The sequence below is a fragment of the Galleria mellonella genome, unplaced genomic scaffold (genome assembly GCF_026898425.1).
Source record: "Galleria mellonella isolate WM207_F2 unplaced genomic scaffold, CSIRO_AGI_GalMel_v1 utg116, whole genome shotgun sequence".
NCBI classification, from domain to species: Eukaryota; Metazoa; Arthropoda; class Insecta; order Lepidoptera; family Pyralidae; genus Galleria; species Galleria mellonella.
This window is the reverse complement of record NW_026441978.1, coordinates 1,078,975-1,103,463: the sequence shown is the minus strand read 5'-3', so window position 1 is coordinate 1,103,463 and position 24,489 is coordinate 1,078,975. Positions and strand designations below refer to the sequence as shown.

General features: G+C 38.3%; 2 protein-coding genes across 2 annotated transcripts; one reads left to right on the top strand and one right to left on the bottom strand.

Moving 5' to 3' along the window:
- The first annotated feature begins 773 nt into the window (after positions 1-773).
- Positions 774-5,636, top strand: LOC113512579 (autophagy protein 12-like). The gene is made up of 3 exons (XM_026896480.3): positions 774-1,017; positions 1,582-1,718; positions 2,485-5,636. Exons 1-3 carry the CDS (start codon positions 909-911, stop codon positions 2,605-2,607), a joined length of 369 nt encoding a protein of 122 aa, XP_026752281.1. The 5' UTR covers positions 774-908; the 3' UTR covers positions 2,608-5,636.
- LOC113519333 (cilia- and flagella-associated protein 52) lies at positions 5,565-24,223 on the bottom strand. Its single transcript, XM_052893653.1, has 16 exons — positions 23,579-24,223; positions 22,457-22,719; positions 22,132-22,336; positions 21,737-21,872; positions 21,084-21,232; positions 20,321-20,466; positions 18,766-18,959; positions 12,688-12,836; positions 11,977-12,122; positions 10,769-10,920; positions 10,303-10,447; positions 9,525-9,617; positions 8,138-8,281; positions 6,905-7,060; positions 6,110-6,263; positions 5,565-5,723 (listed from the first exon to the last, which is right to left on the bottom strand). The coding sequence occupies exons 1-16, from the start codon at positions 23,622-23,624 to the stop codon at positions 5,659-5,661; spliced, it is 2,343 nt and encodes a 780-aa protein (XP_052749613.1). The 5' UTR covers positions 23,625-24,223; the 3' UTR covers positions 5,565-5,658.
- Between the last annotated feature and the right edge of the window lie 266 nt (positions 24,224-24,489).

The window sequence follows — 24,489 nt, the reverse complement described above, 5'->3', positions numbered from 1 at the left end:
AGCAATTGTTTATATTCAATCATACAGCAGTACGTTTGTTATTCAAACGAGCCTGAATAGCTAATTAAATAGCGAGCCACTATCGAATCCAAAACTCGTGTAAATTACGTAAATACCTAACTAAGTATTTGCTGACGCTGCAGCTGACTTGAAAATGCACTCCTGGTTCACACTTCGAACTGGGCAATAATTTTAATTATAGTTAGATATAGAAATTTTATATTGTAACTTTTATTAATAGAATTAAACTAGTTTTACATTATGATAATTATATTATAATAAGCGATATGGAGCTACACGATAACAAGCGATATGTAGTAGTAGTAATCTTGTCCCAGCTGGTCCCAACCTTATTTTTAGGTTCCGACATAGTTCCTAATATCTGTCATTCTGAGTGTTCCGTGGCAAGGGTGTCCATTGGGGGAAAGAGATTGTTAGTAATGAGGTCAAATGGCCCATTACTAGCAATATACCCAACCAGGTTGACCTTCTCGCGGTTCCCCCTGTAAACTATCATGGTTAATTCCTGATGAATTCATTATGATTGGATAACTGGCCTGTTTTCATTCTCATCTATCACCCTTCACTGGTGCTCCGCCAGCGTATCCCGTTAGCGCAGGCGGGGTTCCCATTCCATTTTCACCCATCAACAAAAAATAATGGTATTAATTACCTTTTAATTATTATAATGCCACAGATGCAGAATTCCAGATCCAGACTAAAGTGAATTGATTGACTGATAGATCACAATTACAAATAATCAAGTAGAAGTTGTACTATTACTCTAGTACTCTGTGATTATTGAAATTTTTATTACTAGTTATACTACCATTATTTGCGTTAAAACATTATTATTTTATTTTCAAATAATAAGTTAATACAGACAAATAATAAAGTTAATTACTTAAATGGGGGATGAAAAAACATCTGAAGAATTATCTGTTGGACCTGAAAATGTTAAACAAGATTGTGATCAGAAAGATAATGGCGAAACTGGAAAAACAGACAAAGTTAAAAGTAAATTTTGTACTATTTGACACTAATAAATTAGTTTTATAAATTGTTTAATAAGATGAATACATATATTAATTTATAGTGATTAGGCGTAGTTGCAATGCAAGCAGGAAAATGCGAATTTTTGGAATATTTTTACATTCTTTATATATTACCTGTACATGGTTTTAAACTATGCAAAAGAACAAACAAATATTCCATTTGAAACAATTATAATTCCCAATACTGAGTGTGGGTTTAGGACAAGTCAATTAACACCAGTCACTGTTATATTTGAACATGGAACATAGTATTAAAATTTTCTATTGTACCTCTGTCTTTCTACTATTGCATATATAATTAGTTTCTACAAGTATCCTGTTACAATTTAATTAAAATATAAAGACATGAACCTAAGTGATGACATATAAATGTTACAATGAAGATCTTGGGGTTAAAACATTATTTGCTTTATACAAATTACAGTATGAATGTGAATGGTATAAGGATTCATGTGAAACAGTTTTTTAACCCCTCTAATGTCTCATCATAACATAAAAACTAATAATATATTTTATTAATTTTCAGTTGACATATTACTAAAAGCAACAGGCAATGCACCAATTATGAAAAAGAAGAAATGGGCAGTGGATGCAGAGAAACAGATAGGATGGATCATGGAGTTTGTTAAGAAATACTTAAAATTGGATCCGGATGAGAAACTGGTAGGTTATGTGTAATTTTGAAGTCATAGTGATTATAATAATAGTCATTTTATTGGTCTCTTAAACAAGAGTTTTCAATTTTTTAAATTTAGTAATTTATTTTTTACAAAATAAGATAAATCGGACTATAGCTCAGAAGTGGTAGTTAACCTACCTCCTCTGGGAGTGGGAGGAAAGAAGTTGTTAATAATGCGGACTACTAGTCCCATTGCTGGCAATATACCCAACCAAGTCAACCTATATGTGGTCCCCTCTGGAAACTATCGTGCTGAATTCCACGTGTATTCATCATGATGGGCTAACTGACTTGCTTTTTCATCCTCACCTATCATTCCTCACTGGTACCTTGTCAGCATATACTGCCTGCCAGGCAGGATTACCATTACATTATCATCCATTAAAAAAAACACCCCACCCCCATCCATAGGTCAGGGTTGGTAAAATGGTGGTATCCATATCCATTCTTTTTTAAATATAAGGGAAATCCCCTTTTAAAATTTCAGTTAATGACCAGAATTTTTTCCAGCTAAGGTTTGCTTTTCTTTCGAGTTTTTCTTCTCCACTTTTATCACTAAATGATATTTGTTTTATATATATATATATATATATATATATATATATATATATATATATATATATATATATATATATATATATATATATATATATATATATATATATATATATATATATATATATATATATATATATATATATATATATATATATATATATATATATAGATATGAGTTTTATTCTTTTTCAGTTTCTCTATGTGAATCAAACATTTGCGCCATCACCAGACCAGACAGTGAAAAATTTGTATGAATGTTTCGGGACAGACAATAAATTAGTGTTACATTATTGTAAAAGTCAGGCGTGGGGCTGACTCGTCTCATTCCAATAGGTTATGTGATTTTTATACAGAACAATAAAGTGTGTAAGTTTTAAATTGATTATTTAAAGATTTTTGTTTATAACAATTTACTAAATTACAAAAAAAAAATAGTAAACTGATTAAAAAAAAAGATCTTTATATACTGTATATTTAATTTTAAATAAGAAATAAATAATTTCCCTAGTCATTCTGTATTGACTATAAGATATAATAATATATGTGGTTTCATTATGAAGACTTACTTATAGGTTAGTTATTGCTTTGTTAACTTTTACGAAATATAGCTAAGAACTGTTAATTTTAAACTTTCATATTGTTTACACATATTTTAAATACACAATCGGGACTTAACACAATGTATAATTTTTACAGCTTAATAGTACCTGCATACCTGTTTCGTGTCGTGACCACGACGTGGTGCATTCCACGTCGAAACGTTGGCAATAAAGAAGCAGGTACATAGGTACCGTTTACCTGTGAAGATTTTTCATTGTGTTAAGACTGTGTATTCAAAATAAGAACAGTTAATCTGTACAAGCTCTGTATTAGTTGTATGCATGTAATTTATCATTATTTTATTTATTGTTTCACATTATACATCTATGTTTATCATATACATTTATTATACATATATATCTATATCACGCAGCTTACTATCGACAGGGAGTTCACTTCCCTGGAAGGAAAGAGGAAGGTATGGGGCCTTAGAGCCTAGATGATTGTGTAAAGCGAGGTTTTTGTGATGTTTTCTTTTAAGAATTTACACAGGTTATGAAATAAGCTCCCTGTCGAGGTTTTTTAAAGAGATTAAAGCATGGGTTTTTTTTTTTAAAAAGGGGATAAAGAGGTTTTGGGGTCGGCAACACGTGCGTAATGCCCCTGATATTGCAGGCGTTCATTGGCTACGGTAATCGTTTACCATCACGTGGGCTTATCAATTTATCTCCTCATCATCAGTGGTATATATACTAGCGCCATCTAGTAATAACGATTCCATTCAATTTTTTAAAACTACAATTGGCTTTAATTATTTTGTAATCATGTGTCAATATAAAATAGCTTTGCAAATAAAGTACAAGCTTTATAAAAATGATCCTATGAGAATAATATTTAGCGTTCTGCTATTGTAATTAGTTACCTGCCGTTGTAGTACTTTTTAAAGTAATAATTAATAGACTTATGGTTGACCAGTGGCGTAACATTAGGGTGAGAGGGCAGCCAATATGCCACGAGCCTGAGAGGGCCCTTGGTTCAAATAGCCGTGAGTACAGGAAGAATCTAACAATTATTGCATGATTTTGTATAAAAAAAATTGTTATTAATTAATTTATTACATGAATTATATAAATAACTTATTAAAATTTCAACAAAGTGTTTTCAAATAAATCCAAAAAATAGACACATTAATTATAATCATCATTTCAGCCGTTAACTGTCCACTGCTGGACATCCCCATAGGGGGAGTTGCCAGTAGCTGTCACACTTGGCAGACGGGTTGGCAAACCGCAGTTAGGCTTTTAGAGATGTTTTAAGAGGGACGCTGCTGTCCATCACTTGCCCTCCCTTAGTCGACTCACGGCACTCACGGGATAGGAAGGGGTGAAAATAGAATGGTAACCCCGCCTGCGCTAACGGGATACGCTGAGAAAGGAAGGGGTGGCCTACTCTATGCCGGGAACACAGACAGGACAGGACGGAATAGTGTTGGTAAATATAAATAGTAACTTAGGGATATACCAATATAATCGTCATGTCGGCATAGAGTCCCTCATAAAACATCTCTAAAAGCCTAATTGCGGTTGCCAACCCGCCTGCTTAGCGTGGCAACTACTAGCAAAACTCCCCTTATGGGGAAGGCTTATGTCCAGCAGTGGGCATTTAACGGCTGAAATAATAAAAATATTAATATAAAATTAAAACATTAAGCTGTTTAGGTAAAAGCCACATCCGATGAGTTCACTACAGACCTCTGACGGTATAGTTCACGCCACTGCGTCTCTTTAGGGTCTGTATTATTAGAACTTTATAAATGTACTATTTGTATATATAACAGGGTAAAACAATGATTTGCAATTTGAACCATTTTGTAAATTAATATCTGTAAGTAATAAATTATTTTTTATTTATAACATCTTTTATTTGGTGGAACCAATTAGAAGAAATGTCTTTGGGCTTCCAACAGTTTGCTTGCCGTTTCCTTTAGAAAGTATTATGGTAGTAAAGTTACTGAGTATTTTGAAATCTAGATGTATGTATCAGCCGTTAATTGACCACTGCAGAATTTAGCTTATCCCATAAGGGGATTTTGCCAGTAGTTGTCATCTTTGGCAACCGTAGTTTGGCTTTTCGTGATGTTTGAAAAAGGACGCTACTGCCCAATCCTCCACCGTTCCTGAGTACTCAGGTATTATTCCTCTGTACTCGGCAAATTCACTGCTTAATCCCACCCTTCAAATCGAAACACAGCCACGCAACAACTGCTTCACGGTAGAAACACGAATGGGACAGAGGTGCTCAAGCAAATGACTTTTGTACAAAGTCTCCCTCTGGTAATCCATTCTAATGTGTAACAGTTCTTAGTCCACACATTCTCATAAACTTATTATGTTTATGTATGTATATGTACGTATTTTGTATGTAAAGAGATATTTTATGTTTATGTATATATGTATATGTATTATTGTATACAGATATGTATTTATTTTGATTTTAATTGTATGAGTTACTTTGTATGTATGTCAACATATTTATTATTTTTTAATAGGAACAACTATAATGTTTCCTACTATTATTGTACGCACACTGCCCGCTGGTAATTAATGCTCCTTTCCACTTAGGGTTTGCTGGAAGAGAACTCTTACAGAGTTATGCTCGCCTGTTGTACGTCTTTATTTTATATATATTATATGTTGTAATTGTTTGTGTACAATAAAGAATAAATAAATAAATATGTAAAACAATTTTATTTAATATTAAAGTCATTGATATATTAAATTATTCATAAATACATGTATATTGAACACATTGTTTTTTTTCGGTGACTTATTTTTTATATCCGCCTCCACTATTGACGTACTCCTTGCTCGTTGTCCGGGTGGGCAGGTTATCTGTGCAGAAAAAAACAGTCTATAACTACAGGCGAGGTACTTTACATTGGATCTAGAGGGAGACTGTACAAAAGTCTATTGCTTGGGTACCTCTGTCCCATTCGTGTTTCAACCGTAAAGCAGTTGTGTCTACATGGTTTGAAGGGTGGAATATGGCTTGAATTTACTAGGTACAGAGGAATAACATCTGAGTCCTCAGGAATGGCAACGCATGGGGGGTATCATGGGCGAAACAGTACACTCTGTTATGTCCATGGTACTGCTCATGTCTATAGGCGACGGTTACCACTTTCCATCAGGTGGGCCGTCAGCTTGTTTGCCATTTTATGAATATCCCGTTTTCTTTAAAACTAACTCCAATTTATGTAAGACACTGGTCAAGTTACCTGGCGATCTACAGCACTTGCTGCCCGCGCTGGTCTTCGGCGACGGTTTATTTGATTTGTCCGATCCACTTCTGTTGGAGCGCGCGGACGCCTCGCACGGGCAGCACGAGTGTACGCTGCTGCGACTCGTATCCATTGCTTCTATTTTTTCCACCTGTATTATTAAAAAAAAAAGTTATACCGATTATTAGAGAGGAAAGGATTTTTTTTTAATATATGGTAATGGAATGGTAATCCCGCCTACGCTAACGGTATACGCTGGCGGGGCACCAGTGAGAGATGATAGGTAAGGATGAAAAGACAGTTCAGGTAGCTCATCGTGATGAACACGCCTGGAATGCAGCACGATGGTTTCCAGGAAGAACCTAGTGGAGGTCGACCTGATAGCGTATATTGCTAGCAATAGGACTGGTAGTCCGCATTACGAACAACCCTTTCCCCTCGAGAGGAAAAAGATTATTAAAGACTAGCGGCCCGTCCCAGAGGAGAACATTTTTACATTTTAAAAAGTGGCCATTAAGGCTGCACACGCTACGGAAGCTTAAAAATGGAGTAACTTCTCCCGTTTACCCAACTTTTCTCTTCACTGCTCTGCTCCTATTGATCGTAGCGTGATGAAAAGTATACTATAACCTGCCCAGATGAAAAATAATTCTACAAAGTTTCGTTGAAATCCGTCGAGTAGTATTTGTTTCTATAACGAACTGACAGACAGACAAAAATTTTACTGATTGCATTTTTGGCATCAACAGCATATTTATCTTAATTTGAACGGCTAAGTTATGTGAAACGCACCTTAGATGGCGCGGCGGGCAACTTATGCTGGCGGTCACCGGAAGCCTTTTGTGTTGTTTTATCTTCTAACGGCAGTCGTAATTCTTCCTGTAGTGTTTTGGTGGTCACAGGTCGACCGTTGCGATCCGATTGTGGTTGTTCTTTTTGCAGGTATTGCTGTAAAAAAAGTGTTTTTGACATTATTTGACAGTTATTGTTTTTTTTTAACGTAGCACTCGACTTCTTTATATTTCATCAAATATTTTGTATTTTAGAAATATAAAAGTATGGAGGACGGTATAAAATACACCGACGAAAAACAAATCTAATGTGTCTACAATGGATGAGTAATTTAAAAGATTAACACGAAAGCATGGATTGTGGAATGAGCTCCCTACCGAGGTTTTTCCTAGAAACTACAGTATGGGGTACTTCATAAAGTCCATAGGCTACAGTGACCGTTTACCATCATACAGGCCACTTGTGTGCCACTTTCGTGATATAAAATAATTTAATATGTACATGGGTAAGTTATATTTCAAATTAATTCTTTTTTTTTTCACCAACTTAGAACGGCAATCAAGCTGACGGCCCACCTGATGGCAAGTGGTAACCGTCGCCTATACACATGAGCAGTACCATGGACATAACAGAGTATACTGTTTCGCCCATGATACCCCCCATACGTTACTATTCCTGAGGACTCAAATGTTATTGCTCTATACCCTGTAAATTCACGCCATATCAAACCCTTCAAACTGAAACACAGCCATGCAAACACAACTGCTTTACGGTTGAAACACAAATGGGACAGAGGTACCCGAGCAATCGACTGTTGTACAAAGTCTCCCTCTGGTAAAATTAATTGCATACTTTTTATACTGAATTACGCGAGTAAACCCAGAGGGAGACTTTCAGAGGGAAACTTTATATAAAAATCATTTGCTTGGGTACCTTTGTCCCATTCGTGTTTTTGCCGTAAAATAGAAGGTATTGAAGGGTGTGGTATGGTTGATATGGTAATACAATTACAGGATACAGAGGCATAACACCTAAGTCCTCAGTAATGGCAACGTATGATGGATATCATGAGCGACAGAGTACACACTGCTATGTCCATGGTACTGTTCACGTTTATAGGCGACGGTTGCCACTTACCATCAGGTGGATCGTTAGCTTGTTTGCCATTCTAGGTGGCATACAAAAAGGCCGTAGTATACAGCCAGTGGTAAATATGCGTGAAGTGCAAGTCACCTCTGGCACGTTCCACACGATGATGGTGCCGGCGGCGCAGCAGCTGACCACGCGGCGCGCGTCCGGGCTGAACTTGCAGCACGTGACCGCGCCCGCGTGCCCCAGCCCCATGTGAGTATATATGCCCTCCTGGTACCGCCACAGCTGCGACATGGGACGGAGTTTTTATTTTTTTCTTCACTATCTTTTAACCCGTAGCAGTTAGGGGAGAATGGGATTGTTAGTAATGGAGACTGAGAATCCCATTGCTAGCAATATACCCAACAAGGTCGACCTCCTCGCGGTTCTCCTTGGAAACTATCATGGTTAATTCCTGATAAATTCATCATGATGGGCTAACTGGCCTGTTTTCATTCTCATCTATCACCCTTCACTGGTGCTCCGCCAGCGTATCCCATTAGCGCAGGCGGGGTTACCATACCATTTTCACTCATAAAAAAAAACCTGTAGCAGGTTTGTACGCGAGGATTTCCCAAGTAGGAACACCCATGAAATATACGATTTCTAAGTAGCGTATCAAGACAGAGGTCTCTAAAAATCTCTTAAAACATCTGCTGCTGTTGCCAACCCGCCTGTCAGGGCGAAAGGGATTGTTAACAATGGAGCCTGACAGCACCATTGCTAGCAATATGCCTTATTAGGTGGACCTCCACGTGATTCCCCCTGGAAACTATCGTGAACAATTCTTGTTGAATTCGTCACGATGGGCTAACTGACCTGCTTCATCCTTACCTATCATCCTTCACTGGTGCCCCGCCGGTGTATACCGATAGCGCGGGTGGGGTTGCCATTCCATTATCACCCATTAAAAAACCCCAAAGAAAATATTACATATTATGTTACGTAAAATTTTTTGTGCATATCGCCTTTTTCTTAAACGCTGTTTATTTTTTCTATTATTATTGTCACAATTTTTGTATATCTCTCTTGATGCAAATAAAGAGTTTATCTATCCATCTTTTTATCGACCCTAATTTAACTTTTCTTTGCATACTGGTGGAATTTTTTTTTTATACCACTGAGGTGGCAAACAAGCATACGGCCCACCTGATGGTAAGTGGTTACCGTAGCCTATGAACGCCTGCAATACCAGAGGTATTACGCGCGCGTTGCCGACCCTAAAAATAATAATGGTGGAAATTTCCATCATAACACTGAATGCCTAAAACTTATATAAAAGACGAAGTTCACTTTAAGTTGATCGTGTCTGGATAATTTTTTAATGTCCATTGCAGAAAAAAAAACATGGCTATCAAATTTATTGTTTTAACCATTTTTCCTTTAATTTTAAACGTGAATTATATGACTGATTTCACCAATAAAAAAAAATCATGCAAAGAAGGGTTGATGCAATTATTCTAATCCTAAGTTCCAATCTATGCCATACCTTGACCATCTGATCGTTGCCGCCGGTGACGAAGAGTTCGCCGTTGTGCGATATATGAAGGCCATTGATGGCACCCACTTTACTAGCTTCTACCTGCAATTAAAAATATTAACATCAAATAAGATAAAATTCCGTGTAGATCCCAGCAGAGAATAAGCAATCCTTTTCCCATAACACACATAATAGTATGGTAACCCCGTCGGCGCTATCAGTAAACATTGGCGGGGCACCAGTAAGTAATGATAGGCGAGGATGAAGCAGGTCAGTTAGCCCATCGTGACAAATTCAACAATAAATCAAGCACGATGGTTGGATAGGGTTTATTGTTAGCAATGAGGATGCCAATCCCCATTTCTAACAATCCCGTCCCCCCCCCCCCTTTCGAGAGTTGGCAACTCTATCCATTAAATAAATAAAAACGTACCAGAGGGAGACTTTATACAAAAGTCGATTGCTTTGGTACCTCTGTCTCATTCGTGTTTCAACCGTAAAGCAGTTGTGTTTGCATGGCTGTGTTTCGGTTTGAAGGGTGGGATAAGGCGTGAATTTACTGGGTACAGAGAAATAACACCTGAGTCCTCAGGAATGGCAACGCATGGGGGGTATCATGGGCGAAACTGTATACTCTGTTATGTCCATGGTACTGCTCATGTCTATGGGCGACGGTTACCACTTTCCATCAGATGGGCCATCAGCTTGTTTGCCATTCTAAGTTGTACAAAAAAAGGGGACAAAAGTTAGTTTACATTAATAGTAAGACAATTGGAAGTGGTCATACCTCCCTGGCGAGGTTGCCGCTACCCGCCTCCCAGTACGCGACGCGGCGGTCGGTGCCGCCCGACAGCAGCTGGCAGCCGCGCGGCTCGAAGCACACGCACATGAATAGCGTGTTCGCGTACATCACCTGCCGCCGCGACAGCGACCTGGATCAGAGAGGAAGGGGCCTCATTGATGGCAGTATACCCTATCAGGTCGACTTCTACACGGTACCAAAAGGAGAGCGATTACCAGAGGGAGACTTTGTACAAAAGTCGTTTGCTTGGGCACCTCTGTCCTAAGGACTCAGGTGTTCCTCTGTACCCTGTAAATTCACGCCATATTCCACCCTTCAAACCGAAACACAGCCATGCAAACACAACTGCTTGCCGGTTGAAACACGAATGGGACGTAGGTACGCAAGCAAACGACTTTTAACTCGACGTCTCCTTCTGGTAAGTCTGTTTTTTTAATTCCAAAGTACATACAACAAGTCCCATATAATACAGGAGCCGTCGGTGCCGGCGCTCACTGCCTCCGTGTCGTTGGGAGACACCTGGATGGCCGATACGGGACTTTTGTGCTCCTTCAGAACTTTCTTCAAACTCTGACATTCAGGCTTTATGTCCCACACGCGCACCTGTACATACAACTAACATTATGCTATTATATCCACCATGAGGATGATACCTTTGTACTTAATATTTTTTTTTTCATGAAACTTGGGCAAAGATGGCAACCAGTAACAATCGGCAGCATCTACACATAGATAGATACTCTTTATTGTTTCCTCCAAAAGATTACAATAGTAAACTTATTATAGATATAAACAATTACAAGAAATAATTACAATGAGAAAACAATGGGCGCTTTTATCGCTAAAAGCGATCTCTTGCAGGCAACCATTGGATGGAGAGGAGTTTTTATAGACAATTTGATCGGAGGAACGATTAAAAATTCTGTTATTTCTAAATATATCTAAATATTATAATATACACATATTTATCATCATCATCTCGGCCATCATCTGTTCACTGGTCAATATAGGCCTCCCCCACAAACTGCGAAAAGGAACGGTCCTGAGCCCATCACCGACACCATCCACCGACACCCTGCAATGCATTTGAGGTCGTCATTTCATCTACTAGGGGATCGTCCTACACTGTTTTTGCCCGTATGGGGTCGCCTTTCAAGAACTTTTTTCCTCATCGGTTGTCGGTTCTTCGGGCTAACACACATAATATAAAAAAATATTTAAGAAAAAATTATGTTTTTATTAATTAGAGGTTTTAAAAAGATTAATAAAAGTCGTAACTTCTTATCTTTATATTCTATTTTTCTTTCTATTATTTCTTTCGAAAGCTGGACCATCAGCTTGTTTGCCATTCTAGCAATGCATGTAGGAGTACAAAAACATGCACATGTAGGAGTACAAAAACATGCATGTAGGAGTACAAAAACATGCAAACATGTTAATTGATCGATTAAAGGACCGTCAATTATTATATTTTTGCCCGGTGATGGGCAAAATTGCTAAAATCCTGTCTTTCCAAAAATTAAGGCTCATATTGAAAATAGGCTGTTTAGCATTTCAGGAGCATAAACTATAAATAAAAAGGGAATTTATGAAAGGACAAATAGTTTTGCCCGATGCGGCAAAATTGCCCGATAATTGCCCACCAGTACAGAGCGCTACCTGTCCCTCGCAGCCGCCGGAGATGAGCGTACGGCCGTCGTGCGTCATGTCGAGCGCGGAGGTGCCCTTGTTGTGCGTGCTGTAGATGCAGTACATCAGTCGCCCAGTCAGCGGAGTGAACGCGCGGATGTTGCCGTCGTTCCATGCTGGGTATATTTTTTAATGGGTGATAATGGAATGGTAACCCCGTTTGCACTATCGTTATACGCTGGCGGGGCGCCAGTGACGGTGTATTGCTAAGAATAAGTCAATTAGACTCCATTACTAACAATCCCTTTCCTTCCGAGTATTACATATATACTGTATACGAATATACTGTATACGTATATACTGTACGTATATACTGTATTAGCTACTAATATGATTTTATAACGTCAATGGTGACAAAATTAATAGGTTTCCATTACAAAATGAATTATCTAAATCGGTTCAATTTTAGCGATTTAATCGCGTAAGACAGGCTTTCTTAAACTTTTTGCAGTCACGGGCCATTTTCACAATTTAAATAATTCCATGGACCCCTATCAAAAAAAAAAATCGGAAAAGAAATAATTTCCCTCTGACAGGCGGGTTGTCAACCGTAGCTAGGCTTTGGTGATATTTTAATAGATTCTATTCCACTTTAAGAAACCCTGGCATAAGTTAATGAAACACAAATAAAAAAAATAGAAATGTTTCAGGACTCTATTACAGTGCCGTTGAAGAACTTACCGGAGACAATAGACTTCCCATCAGCAGAGAACAGAACGGCCGAGCAGACGAAGTTGGGCACCACGATGCGGAGCAGCTCCTGGCAGCTGTCCAGGCTCCACACGCGCACGTCGCCCGCCCCCGCGGTGGCGAACACGCCCGACATGCCGCTGGGAACATGTCAGTCAAAGTGCTTTCTCCTAGTTCTGTCAGCGAACACCGTACTTATACACACAATCTGGCATTAAATTATGGACAAGCGCCCCTCTGGTATCGAAATGAAACAACTAGTGACGTTGGATCGTTGAATGTAACAGGTTATTTAAAAAAAAAATTAATGTCTTTACTGTTGGCCGTGAGTGGCCTTTACAGCTTCACCGAACGCGTATGCAGACGGCATTCTAAGCTCGCGAGAGGGGAGCGACAGAGAGTAAGGGCACCAGACTGGCTCGGGTCTCGGCTTAGACCACCGCACTTCAACCCCCGTCAAGGGTCGGTATGTCGCGATGAGTGGAAACTCGGAGTCTTTGGTGTGCGCTCAGGCGCAAACCTGACCGCGCGGACCGTGGAGCATGGGATCTTCGTCCCCTCCGGCGTGGACGGTGTCCGCAATAGGGAGGGTGGAGAGCGTATTAGCTATCGTAATGGGATCGTCGGGGTCCAAGAGTGCATGTCGGCGACAACGTCGGTGAATGACGTTCTCCATAGGTGAATTCGAGCCAAATACGATAAATTTTACTTAACATGTGTAGCAAATAAAACAATAGCACCGTTAAAATTTTTGACAGCGCCCTCTGTTATTAATTATGTACTAAATTCTAATGGACCATGAATGCTGTTTATTACTCTAATGCCTATTACAAACTTATAGAGTAGTGACAGAAGATGAAACACTTCACTGAACTAGGTATTACTTTGCGAAATTCCAAATCACTTTTTATTTGATTAGATTTATTTTGTTTAATTCCGCTACCAATAGTATGTATGAGATTGCCAACACTCGAAGATTGGCCATCACTATTACTACCAGAAGTTATACATTCATATTAGCCATCAATCTCTGACTGCCATTTCGTTCATGCACGTTTTGCAACACGTGTTTCATCTCTAAACTAGGCATCAGGGAAATTATCAGATCGTTGCTTCGAGCCAAGTGTTAACATTTAGCACCCAAACTGCGAATGAATAAATTTCGGCTGGGTTACCGTATTAATACTTACCTTTTTAAAATGAAGATAAATCTTTGATTTTTTTTTTGTTTTTTTTTTTTTTTTTTTTTTTTTTTTTTTTCGCGGGTAGGCGGTTAAAAAAGTAACAGCTGAGTTTGTGTTGCTCTACAATTTTAATTATTTAAAAATAGTAAATCTTCACAATATATAGTATACACGGTGAATAGTTAGTATATACATACCCATGAAATAATATTTATAATTTAAATACCTGTCGAAGCCATTACTACTTTTCTATTTTATTGATTCACATATACAATGGCAACCATCTTGGAAGTACTCAAGGCACAAGCTGCTATAGAGAAGAACTTTAATGAGCGCATCAATGCCTTCGAGGCACTACTGAAAGCCTCGCCATCAGGAGAAATGAGTTTGAAGCAACTGTGTAGTGAGTTCCAGTATTTCCGTGATCAAACTGTCTCCACATTTACTCTGTTGCGGCAGCAGATAAATCACCTTGTGGTCGGTATGGATGCAATAGAAAGCCGTCATCGGAAGAATTTCTTACTGCTGGGGGAATCACTGAGAGAGCTGATGAGGACGTTCGTGAGGTGACAGTCTCAGTTATTACAAAGCATTTAGGGGTCCAGGACTGTACATATGACAAATTCGAAATGTGTCATCGTCTTGGTTCAGCTACTCCTGGACGACCTCGTCCGATCCTGATAAAATTTAGAGACCCGTCCCTTCGCCAGACTATATGGACAAAGAAAACTCTGTTTAAGGGCAGTCCTTATTTGGTATCTGAATATCTGACACGAATGCGGCAGTCATTGTTCCTCGAGGCACGAAAATATTTCGGAATTCGTAGGGTTTGGACGTTAGATGGAGTTATAAGTGTGAAGCTCCCAGACGGATCACGTGTCAAAATCTTCACAATTGAAGAGTTGGAAAACCTGACTGCCAAGTACAAAGCAGCCGATGCACCAACGACGCCAGTTTCTGAAGTTGTGGCCGCAGTCGGCCGATCTACCACCGCGGCTCCCAAGCAGCGGACCGCAAGAATAATCAAGAAATGACTTGCATATAATGTGTATGTGTCTCCACTTGTGTGTTTCAAGGTGAATTCGATAATCAAATTGTTAGATTTTTGTCAATTTTCGTATTTTTGGTAATAACATTTCATATCATAATGTAATATTTACAATACCCACTTAGCACTTGTAAATCTTTTATCAAAATACCCTCTTAAAATTAGCTTTCCGTTATCTGTTTACATTCATTTTGTAATTTGACGTCTGCCAGATTTAACAGCCAGCTAAACCACAGATATTGAACACTTTATTATCTATCTGTAAAAAGAAGTTACTTATATAAGTGCATTCCATTTTACATGTTTGTTTTTGTTGTTCGAATTGTCTTAATTTTTTATATGTTTCTGTTAATATTGTTACAGTGTGCCGGCAGGTAAATAAACCTTGTAGAAGCGTATTGTTAAATATTTATATATTAATTTTATTTACAATTCATATTAATTTATTTTATATATTTTATAATTTATTAATTACATATTTTAACTATTGAATAACTCAATGATAACGGACGAAGAGTCACTCCACTCAACATGTAATAATTCATCACTTTTATCTTCCAACTCGTCTATTTATAATGACAATAATATCGGATGTTTGCTGCAGAATAGATTAAAAGATTCTAAATTCTTTAACGTATGTCATATAAACTGTCAAAGTATTCCGGCGCATTATACTGACCTAATTGACGCGTTCTCTGAACCTAATATTCATGCCTTACTTATTTCTGAATCATGGTTGAAACCTGCATTATCTTCTATAACATATTCTATTCCAGGTTATGTCTTGATCAGGAATGATCGTACGAGTAAGGGTAGAGGAGGAGTTGCAATTTACTTGCGTAGCACCTTACCTTATAAAGTTGTTTTGTCATCTCCTTCGGATTATAGAAGCACTGCAGAGTTTTTATTTATAGAAATTGATTTTAAGGGCACAAAAGTCGCTATAGGCGTAGTTTACTGCCCACCTTCAACAGATTACTTCGGAGATCTTGATACTGCTATAGATTTTATAAATAGCTCTTATAATCATATTATCATCATGGGTGACTTTAACACCAATCTACTAAAGGACACAACGTCAACACGCAAACTTAGATCTATTTTAGACTCTGCAGATACATCAATTTTACCATTAAAACCTACTCACTATAACCCTGATACTGACGACTCCTGGTTAGATATTATTTGCACTTCCTTAATCGACCATGTTATTGAATACGACCAATTCTCTGCACCTGCATTTTCACGTCACGACCTACTGCTTCTATCTTACAAAATCAAACCTCTAAAACCCAAGCCGACAATCGCGCGCGTACGTAATTTTAACAGAATAGATGTCGACTTATTATGTCGAGACGCTGCACTTATTGACTGGAAGCCATTGTTAGACTCTTGCAACATTGACGATAAAATTGTTCTTTTTAATGCGCAGATTCTAAGCTTATTCGACAAACACGCACCAATCCGTACTGTAAAGTTGCGTCGACCTCCTGCACCGTGGATTACAGACGATGTTCGCAAGGCAATGACGAAGCGTGATCGGGCTTTTAAAAATTATAAAAAAGCAAGAAGTACAATCACCTTTCAACTTTTCAAACGAGCTAGAAATCGTTGCAATCAGGTGGTAAGAGCAGCGAAACGCCGTTATATTCATAAAAATGTTTTAAATTCTTCTTCAGCAAATGTATGGAAATTCCTGAACTCTCTGGGCTTTGGGAAAGCCCCAGCTATTTTCAATTCAAATATTTCCCCTAATAACCTTAATAAGTACTTTTCTTCTATACCTCCTCTTGATAATGCCGTTAAAGCCTCCACTTTACAGGAAATTAAATCCATGCCTTCATTTACCACGGATTCTTTTACTTTTTCTTTAGTAACTGATGACGATGTACGCAAAGCTGTTTTATCCATCAAATCAAATGCAACAGGATATGACGATGTGAGTAGAATGATGGTCCTTCTTTTATTAGATATTATTCTCCCAATTCTGACCCACATTGTCAATTCTTCTCTGTCTACTGGCTGTTTTCCAAAATTGTGGCTAAAAGCATTTGTTATTCCCCTTGCTAAAAACGCTAATCCTACTTTTTCTAGTCATTTTAGACCTATTTCCATATTGCCATTTCTCTCGAAAGTTCTCGAGAATATAATTCAAAAACAATTATTCACCTATATTTCAAAATGTAACTTTCTTAGCCCCTTTCAATCTGGTTTCCGTCCCGGACACAGTACTACGACAGCTTTATTAAAAGTAACGGAAGACCTTCGTGATGGTATGGAGAACACACGCGTTACTATTTTAGTTTTAATTGACTTCTCCAACGCCTTTAACTGTGTCGACCATGACTTATTGTTAACGTTACTCTGCCGTCTTAATTTTTCTCCGTTAGTACTGAGCTGGTTCTCTTCGTATCTTCGCGGACGCCAACAAGCCATACGTTCTGGGCAGACTCTTTCTGACTGGTGTGAACTAGAAACTGGTGTTCCGCAAGGCGGTATTCTTTCCCCACTTTTATTTTCTTTGTTTATTAATTTGATTATTTCCCACCTTAGATGCTTTTACCACCTTTATGCAGACGATTTACAGCTTTATGCTCAAGCTGATCCACATAACATCTTTGAAGCTGTAGATAAACTAAATACCGATCTGGAAAGTATTTCGCACTGGTCCTATCGTTTTGGCATTTCAGTTAATCCAATTAAATGCCAGGCAATTATTATTGGTAGCTCTAAACTTCTATCCAAATTAAACTTGTCTCACTTGATTCTGCGTTTTGAGAACAGCGTCATCCCATTCAGTGCCAAAGTCAAAGACCTGGGTCTGTTAATCGACCCATCACTGAAATGGCATTTCCAAATGGCTGAAATGTGTCGTAAAATTACAAGCATTTTACGTGCTCTTTATCGTTTTAAATTTTTTCTTCCTCCGTCCACTAAATTACTCCTTGTCCAATCCCTAATACTTCCGCATTTCGACTATGCCGACGTGTGTCTTACTAACCTCTCGCAAGAACAGTTGAACAAACTTGATCGTTTGCTTAACAACTGCATTCGCTTTATCTTCGGGCTGCGTAAGTATGACCACGTTTCTAATTTCCGCTCACAACTCAAATGGTTGACCATTCGTAACCGCAAAGACTTACGTATACTTTGCACACTGTTCTCTATCCTCAATGATCCTTCCTCTCCTACTTATTTGAAAGATAGATTTCAGTATCTCAAAGACTCCCATACCCTTAATCTTCGGTCATCTCATAATCTCCTCCTCATCACCCCGTCACATCATTCCGGATTTATGTCCAATTCTTTTACTGTCACCGCTATCAGCCTTTGGAATAAAATCCCTGTAGATCTACGCAGAGCATCAAGTAAAGATATTTTTAAAAGAAGACTTTTTAATTATTTGTTGAGTCAACAAAACCAGCGCTAGTTACAGGTCACTCAATAGTTATTATATCTCATAATGCTTATCGTTGTTTTAATTTATGTATATATATATATATATATATATATATACATATATATATATATATATATATATATGTATATATTTCATATGTATTAGTTTATCCATATATATTAAAAGAAATGTTTATGTATTATATGTGCATTTCTTATGTGTATTATATTTATATTGTGTATTGCCTTAATGTGTTACTATAATTGTCACATATTTTTCACCACATCTGCCCTTCATACGCTTTCTATTTTTACCCAATGGTTAGCTGGTAGAGAATGCCATATGGCATTAAGCTCGCCATTTGTACAAAATTTTATTGTGCAATAAAGAATAAATAAATAAAATAAAATGTAAGTAGTGTAGGTTTAATTCGATACCTGGGAAAAGCGATGTCATTAATGGCACACCGGTGGCAGGTGACCACCAAGATGGGGGAGAAGGTGGCCACGTTAATGGCGTATATCTCGCTGGTGCGCGTGCCCACCAGCAGGAGGCGCTGCTCGCTTCTCATGCTCGGAGATTCCATCAGCTCTAGAGATGTGATGCTGCCGTCCAGTTTGGTAGATTTCAACTAGAAAATAAATAGTATTTCGGTATGGTTTACAGTGTAGTCCCATCTATAGAATGGACCACCCCTTCCTTGCCCGTGCGTGTCGTAAGAGGCGACTAAGGGAACTTAATAGTCTAGGAATGGGCAGCAGCGTCAGCGTCTGCAGCATTTTTTTTTAATGGATGATAATGTAATGGTAACTCTACCTGCGCTATCGGTATACACTGGAGGGGCACCATGTCCACCATGACCAATCTAACAATAAATCAATCACGATGGTTTCCAGGGAGAACCACGAGGAGGTCGAACTGCCAAGGTATATTGCTAGCAATCAGGCTACTAATCCCCAATACGAACAATCCCTTCTCCCCCCGCGTCTGCAGCACTTGCCAAGCGTGGCAACAACTGGAGCGTTCTTTATGGCAAGTGCTATAAGGAACGCTCCTGTTGCTTATGGTAGTCTATGGCGAGACTTACATACATATATCCACTGTAAGGTAACGGCTGAAATGATGATTTCGGTATGACACTTTCATAGTCAATCTATCTCTTTGCTCTTGTCAGCGCAACTGATTTTGTGCGTGATTTTTATAACATAAAGGTGGCGAAGAAACCCTGATACATCCCTTTTAAAGAATCTTGTACTGTAGTCTCTACGGAATATCTCGACAGGTAGCTCATTCCATTAATCGTTTCCGGGAGGAAAACCTCTAAAACCGGGGGGAAAGGGATTGTTAGTAATGGGGTCTAATTTTCCCATAACTAGCAACACCCTGTCAGGTTGACTTGCACGCGATTCCCCTCTGGAAACTATTGTAATTAATTCTAGTAGAATTTGTCACGATTGGCTAACGGACCTGCTTTCATCGTCACCTATCACCCTGCACTAGTGCCCCACCAACATATTTTTTTTTATACAACTTAGAATGACAAACAAGCTAACGGCCTACCTGATGGAAAGTGGCAACCGTCGCCTATAGACATGAGCAGTACCATGGACATAACAGAGTGTACTGTTTCGCCCATGATACCTCCCATGCGTTGCCATTCCTGAGGACTCAGATGTTATTCCTCTGTACCCAGTAAATTCACGCCATATCCCACCCTTCAAACCACAGCCATGCTGCTTCGGTTTAAACACGAATGGGACAGAGGTACCCAAGCAATCGACTTTTGTACAAAGTCTCCCTCTGGTATACCGATAGCGTAGGCGGGGTTACCATTTCATTATCACCTATTAAAAAAAAGGTGAATTTACTATGGACGGCGAGCGGTGCGATGATAAAAAGGGACATCATTTCGAATAATTGACTTTAATAACTTGGATAGTTTTAAAATTCGAATACTTTTCGATTATTTTTTTTTATGTAACATAAACTTACAGCTTTAAAATGTGGCCTGTTAGGGCTCAGTATCTTGCCTTTGGGAAAGTCGCCCTTCCAGTTGATTTCATCCAAAATATCCACCGTGCCGTCTCCCGCCCCCACAATTAAACAGCCGTCGTCCATTATCAATATTGATTCGATACCTGATGAAAGAAATTATTTATTTAATCCCAACACTCATAGGTAAATTAGCGCCATCTAGTGCCAAAAGAAGAAATTTTTATTGAATAATCGATACTTAACGATAGTAGATGAATGAAAGAATGAGTATATTTTTATTTGAATTATAAAATATAAGTAATAAAAGAACATAACTTGAATATGGCACAATCAGTAAAATCATTTAAAGCTAGTATCATAAAATTTTATTCTGAAACTCCTTTTTCATTGAGCCAATTGTGAATATATGTATCTATGTATTTACATATGTAGGTTTCTACAGTTATTTTTATTGTATTATATATTCAATTTTTTACTGGGTATTATTTAGTTTATCTTTAGCTGTACGGTTATTACTCTTGTACATTCTACAGTTTTCTTTCAGTTTCTCAAAGGTTGACTGTAAGAGATACCTTTATGGGATAAGTCCTCCAATGTATATTAAATCTTTTAATGTATTTAGTATGAATAATGTACAATAAAGATTTTACAATACAATACAATACATAGAGAATAAATACGATATAAATTTGTATAAATACAATACGTGAAATGTGAGCAAGATGAGTGTTATGTTTGACTGTACTTTAAAAAATCAAACCTTGACTGTAACACATGGACTCCGGTCGTTTCCCCTTTCTCCACGGCCCACACCTGGCGAGGCAGCCAAGGAACGTGGGCTTAATGTCCGCTACAGACGCCGTTGGGTCTGAAGGGTAGTTTATTGAGAACTTGATCATGTCGCCCGTCCTGAAGCAGTATGATGATGAATGGATTAATAAACTTTTATTTGCATTACACAACGTACAGGATAATATTTATTCTTATACTGATCCGGCTCGAAGGATCACATACTGATTTCTTATGTAAACTAATTGTATCTCGCGGCTTCGCCAGCGTAAATCAGTAAACACATAAAGTCTCCTATGTGCTAAGTTAAAATATAACCTACCCGTGTATCAAATTTAACTGTAATCCGCTCAGTAGCATTAATGTAAAAGATTTAGAAATATTCATCCAGCTTTTAAAAAACTTTCGCATTTATAATACTTGTTGTATCCCGTGTCATTACCGGCGTGAATCAGTATGTAAAATATCCCATGTGGTGAGTTAGGATATAACTTACTCGTGTATTAAGTGTCTATCAAATTCGTTCAACAGTTTTTGCGTAAAAGAGTAACAAACATTCATTCATCCATCATTACAAACTTTCGCATTATTGATTATATTAATAGGATTATCTGAAAAAATTACGTGGTGCCAGCGTATCCGAACGTGTCATCTTTACTGATGGATATGCAGCGTACACTCCTGCGCAGCTTGCCAAGCGATACGTCGACCACGTCCAAATTCTTGCTCTCTGCTCTTATGTTCCATACTCTGAGGTTACCTGGAACAATCAATTTAAACATGTTTTTCGGTTAATGAATATTATTGCTAGTAGTTGCCATGCTTAGCAGGCGGGGTGGTAACCACAGCTAGGCTTTAGAGATGTTTTAAGAGAGATGCTGCTGCTCATCCCTCGCTCTCCCTTAGTCGCCTCTTACAACACCTACGGGAAAGGAAGAGGTGGCCTATTCTATGCCGGGACCACACTGCACGCTCAGTGCTTAGTTGATGACGATAAAATAATAAAAAGAAATACTTACAATCCCCACCAGTGACGAATGAATTGACCCTCAAGTTCAAAGTCGTCAGGGTCATCGCGTCCCCTGTGGTGAGCTTGGCCGCCGCTGCGGTACCAGTGGCGGCACCGGCGAAGCAATCCCACAGCACCACACACCCATCGTCGCGACCACCGAGCGATATCAGGTAACGCTCATCGGCTGAAAATGCTAACGCTTCAACGCGGACCTATTTGGAAGAAAAAGATTCATTGATCATTCAATATATGGTAATCTGACGATAATATAAATTGGAATTAAATCCGGTACCACATTTACGTAAAGTAACGTATGTAATCCTGTCTCTTACCTTGTGCAACTCGTGGCTTCCAGCCATCGTCTTATTTTTAAAATCCCATACTTTAACAGAAGCTTTGAAACCGATATGGTTTATTTGGCCTGATCCCACGAATGTGCCTCTCGGTGAGACAGCGACTGTGGACACGCTGTTTGTGTGTCCACTGAGGAAGTACATCTTTTTCGTCTTCCATTCCTGAATGCAGACTTTGTTGCCCATTGGGTAGACGATGTGTTCACCATCTGGATGGATTTTAAGGCCTCTGATTGCTGAACCTGAATAGAAATGGTTATAATTAATTTCCATGTGGAAAGATTGACTTTTAAAATACTGTCTAGCATGAACCATTTTCCCCTTTCTTTCCTGTGGATGTCGTGAAAGGTGACTAAGGGAATTTCATGGTCGAGCATGCAGCAGTGTTCCTCTGAAAACATCACCAAAGTCCAAATACGGTACGGTTCTCAACCCGCCTGCCGAGCGTGGCTACCTTTTTTTTATATAAAAATAATTATGAATGTGGATAATCATAGATATAGAGGAAGACCGAAAAAAATGGAAAAACTGGGAAAAAAATAACATTTGATGAGGCCATAAAAGGGATGAATACCGGGACATGACAGTGAATTTACACGGAAGAGAGGAATAACACCCGAGTCCTCAGGAATGGCAACGCATGGGCAAAACAGTGTACTCTGTTATGTCCATAGCACTGTTCATGTCTATAGGCAACGGTTACCACTTTCCATCAAGTAGGCCGTCAGCTTGTTTGTCGTTCTAAGTTGCATAAAAAAGATGGCAGTAAATATAGATAAATAAAAAGAAAAACATATTACGTCCATCCCAAATAGAATATGCGACAAGAGCGGAAAGATGATGATATTTAGAATGGTAAAATACAAGCTTACGGCCACTTGACAGTAAATGGTAACCATTGCCTAATAAAAACAGTATATACTGTAATGCCCATAATATCCATTATGCATGAAGTTTATTATATGGCATCTACACTCTGTAATTATTGTCATACACAACCCTTTAAACCAAAATATATATAGTTGCTTCATACATACAGTTGCTTCATAATATAAACATTGTACCTAATGGCAATTTTAACAAAAACATAATATAGCTTACCATCAAATCCTATTATAGCATATGTTTCCAAATTCTTTACATCCATAATCAATCAGTTCAGTCTTTAGTTTTTCAAATAAATTTTACTACAAAAAATATCACTCAGGGTTTGGAAGCTTGACAAGTAGTTGTTTGGTGGTTGCTAAGCAACGGTCATAGAATAAATTACCACTTATGTGTAGACATATTATCTGACTCCACTTTTTTTATGAATAATAATGGAATGGTTACCCCGCCTGCGCTATTGGTATACACTAGCGGGGCACCAGTGATGGATGATTGGTGAGGATGAAAAGGAAGGTCAGTTAGCCCATCGTGACGAATTCACTGATAAATTAGTTACGATGGTTTCTAGGGGAAAGGGGAATTGCTAATATAAGCAGACGGGCCACTAATGAGGAATGATAGGTGAGAATAAAAAGGCAAGTCAGTTAACCCAACGTGATGAATACACGTGGAATTCAACGCGATGGTTTCCAGGGGGGATCACGTGGAGGTCGACTTGGCAGGGTATATTGCTAGCAATGGGGCTGTTAGTCCGCGTTACTAGCAATCCCTTCCCCCTCATTCAATACACTTTCTGATGGCTATTAATGTCAAGCTGATAAAATCTTGTGGTCTACATTTTTATCTGTGATTTCATTCACATGATCATCATGATATAAACAGGATATATTTATTTATTTATTCATTAAAAATAATTATAACATTATAACAGCAAAAGCCAAACCAATATTATAAATTTAGTGCTAATATACAAAGTTATAATAAATGTATTTAACCCGACTCGAGATATTTCTGAACCGCTTCTAATATCTTTGGCAGGCTACTACTAAATATTGATTGGCTTAGCCTGTATTGTTCTCTATAGGAAAGCTATCCTGTATTGTGGGTAAAAAACTCATTTTACA

Excerpts from the sequence above, each read along its gene's own strand:
- LOC113512579 (XM_026896480.3), top strand. The coding sequence starts at position 909 with ATGGGGGATGAAAAAACATCTGAAGAATTATCTGTTGGACCTGAAAAT. Across the intron at positions 1,018-1,581 it reads AAAAACAGACAAAGTTAAAA|TTGACATATTACTAAAAGCA; the intron begins GTAAATTTTGTA and ends ATTAATTTTCAG. Across the intron at positions 1,719-2,484 it reads TGGATCCGGATGAGAAACTG|TTTCTCTATGTGAATCAAAC; the intron begins GTAGGTTATGTG and ends ATTCTTTTTCAG.
- LOC113519333 (XM_052893653.1), bottom strand. The coding sequence starts at position 23,624 with ATGGATGTAAAGAATTTGGAAACATATGCTATAATAGGATTTGATG. Across the intron at positions 22,720-23,578 it reads TGCTATAATAGGATTTGATG|GTTCAGCAATCAGAGGCCTT; the intron begins GTAAGCTATATT and ends ATTTCTATTCAG. Across the intron at positions 22,337-22,456 it reads GAAGCCACGAGTTGCACAAG|GTCCGCGTTGAAGCGTTAGC; the intron begins GTAAGAGACAGG and ends TCTTCCAAATAG.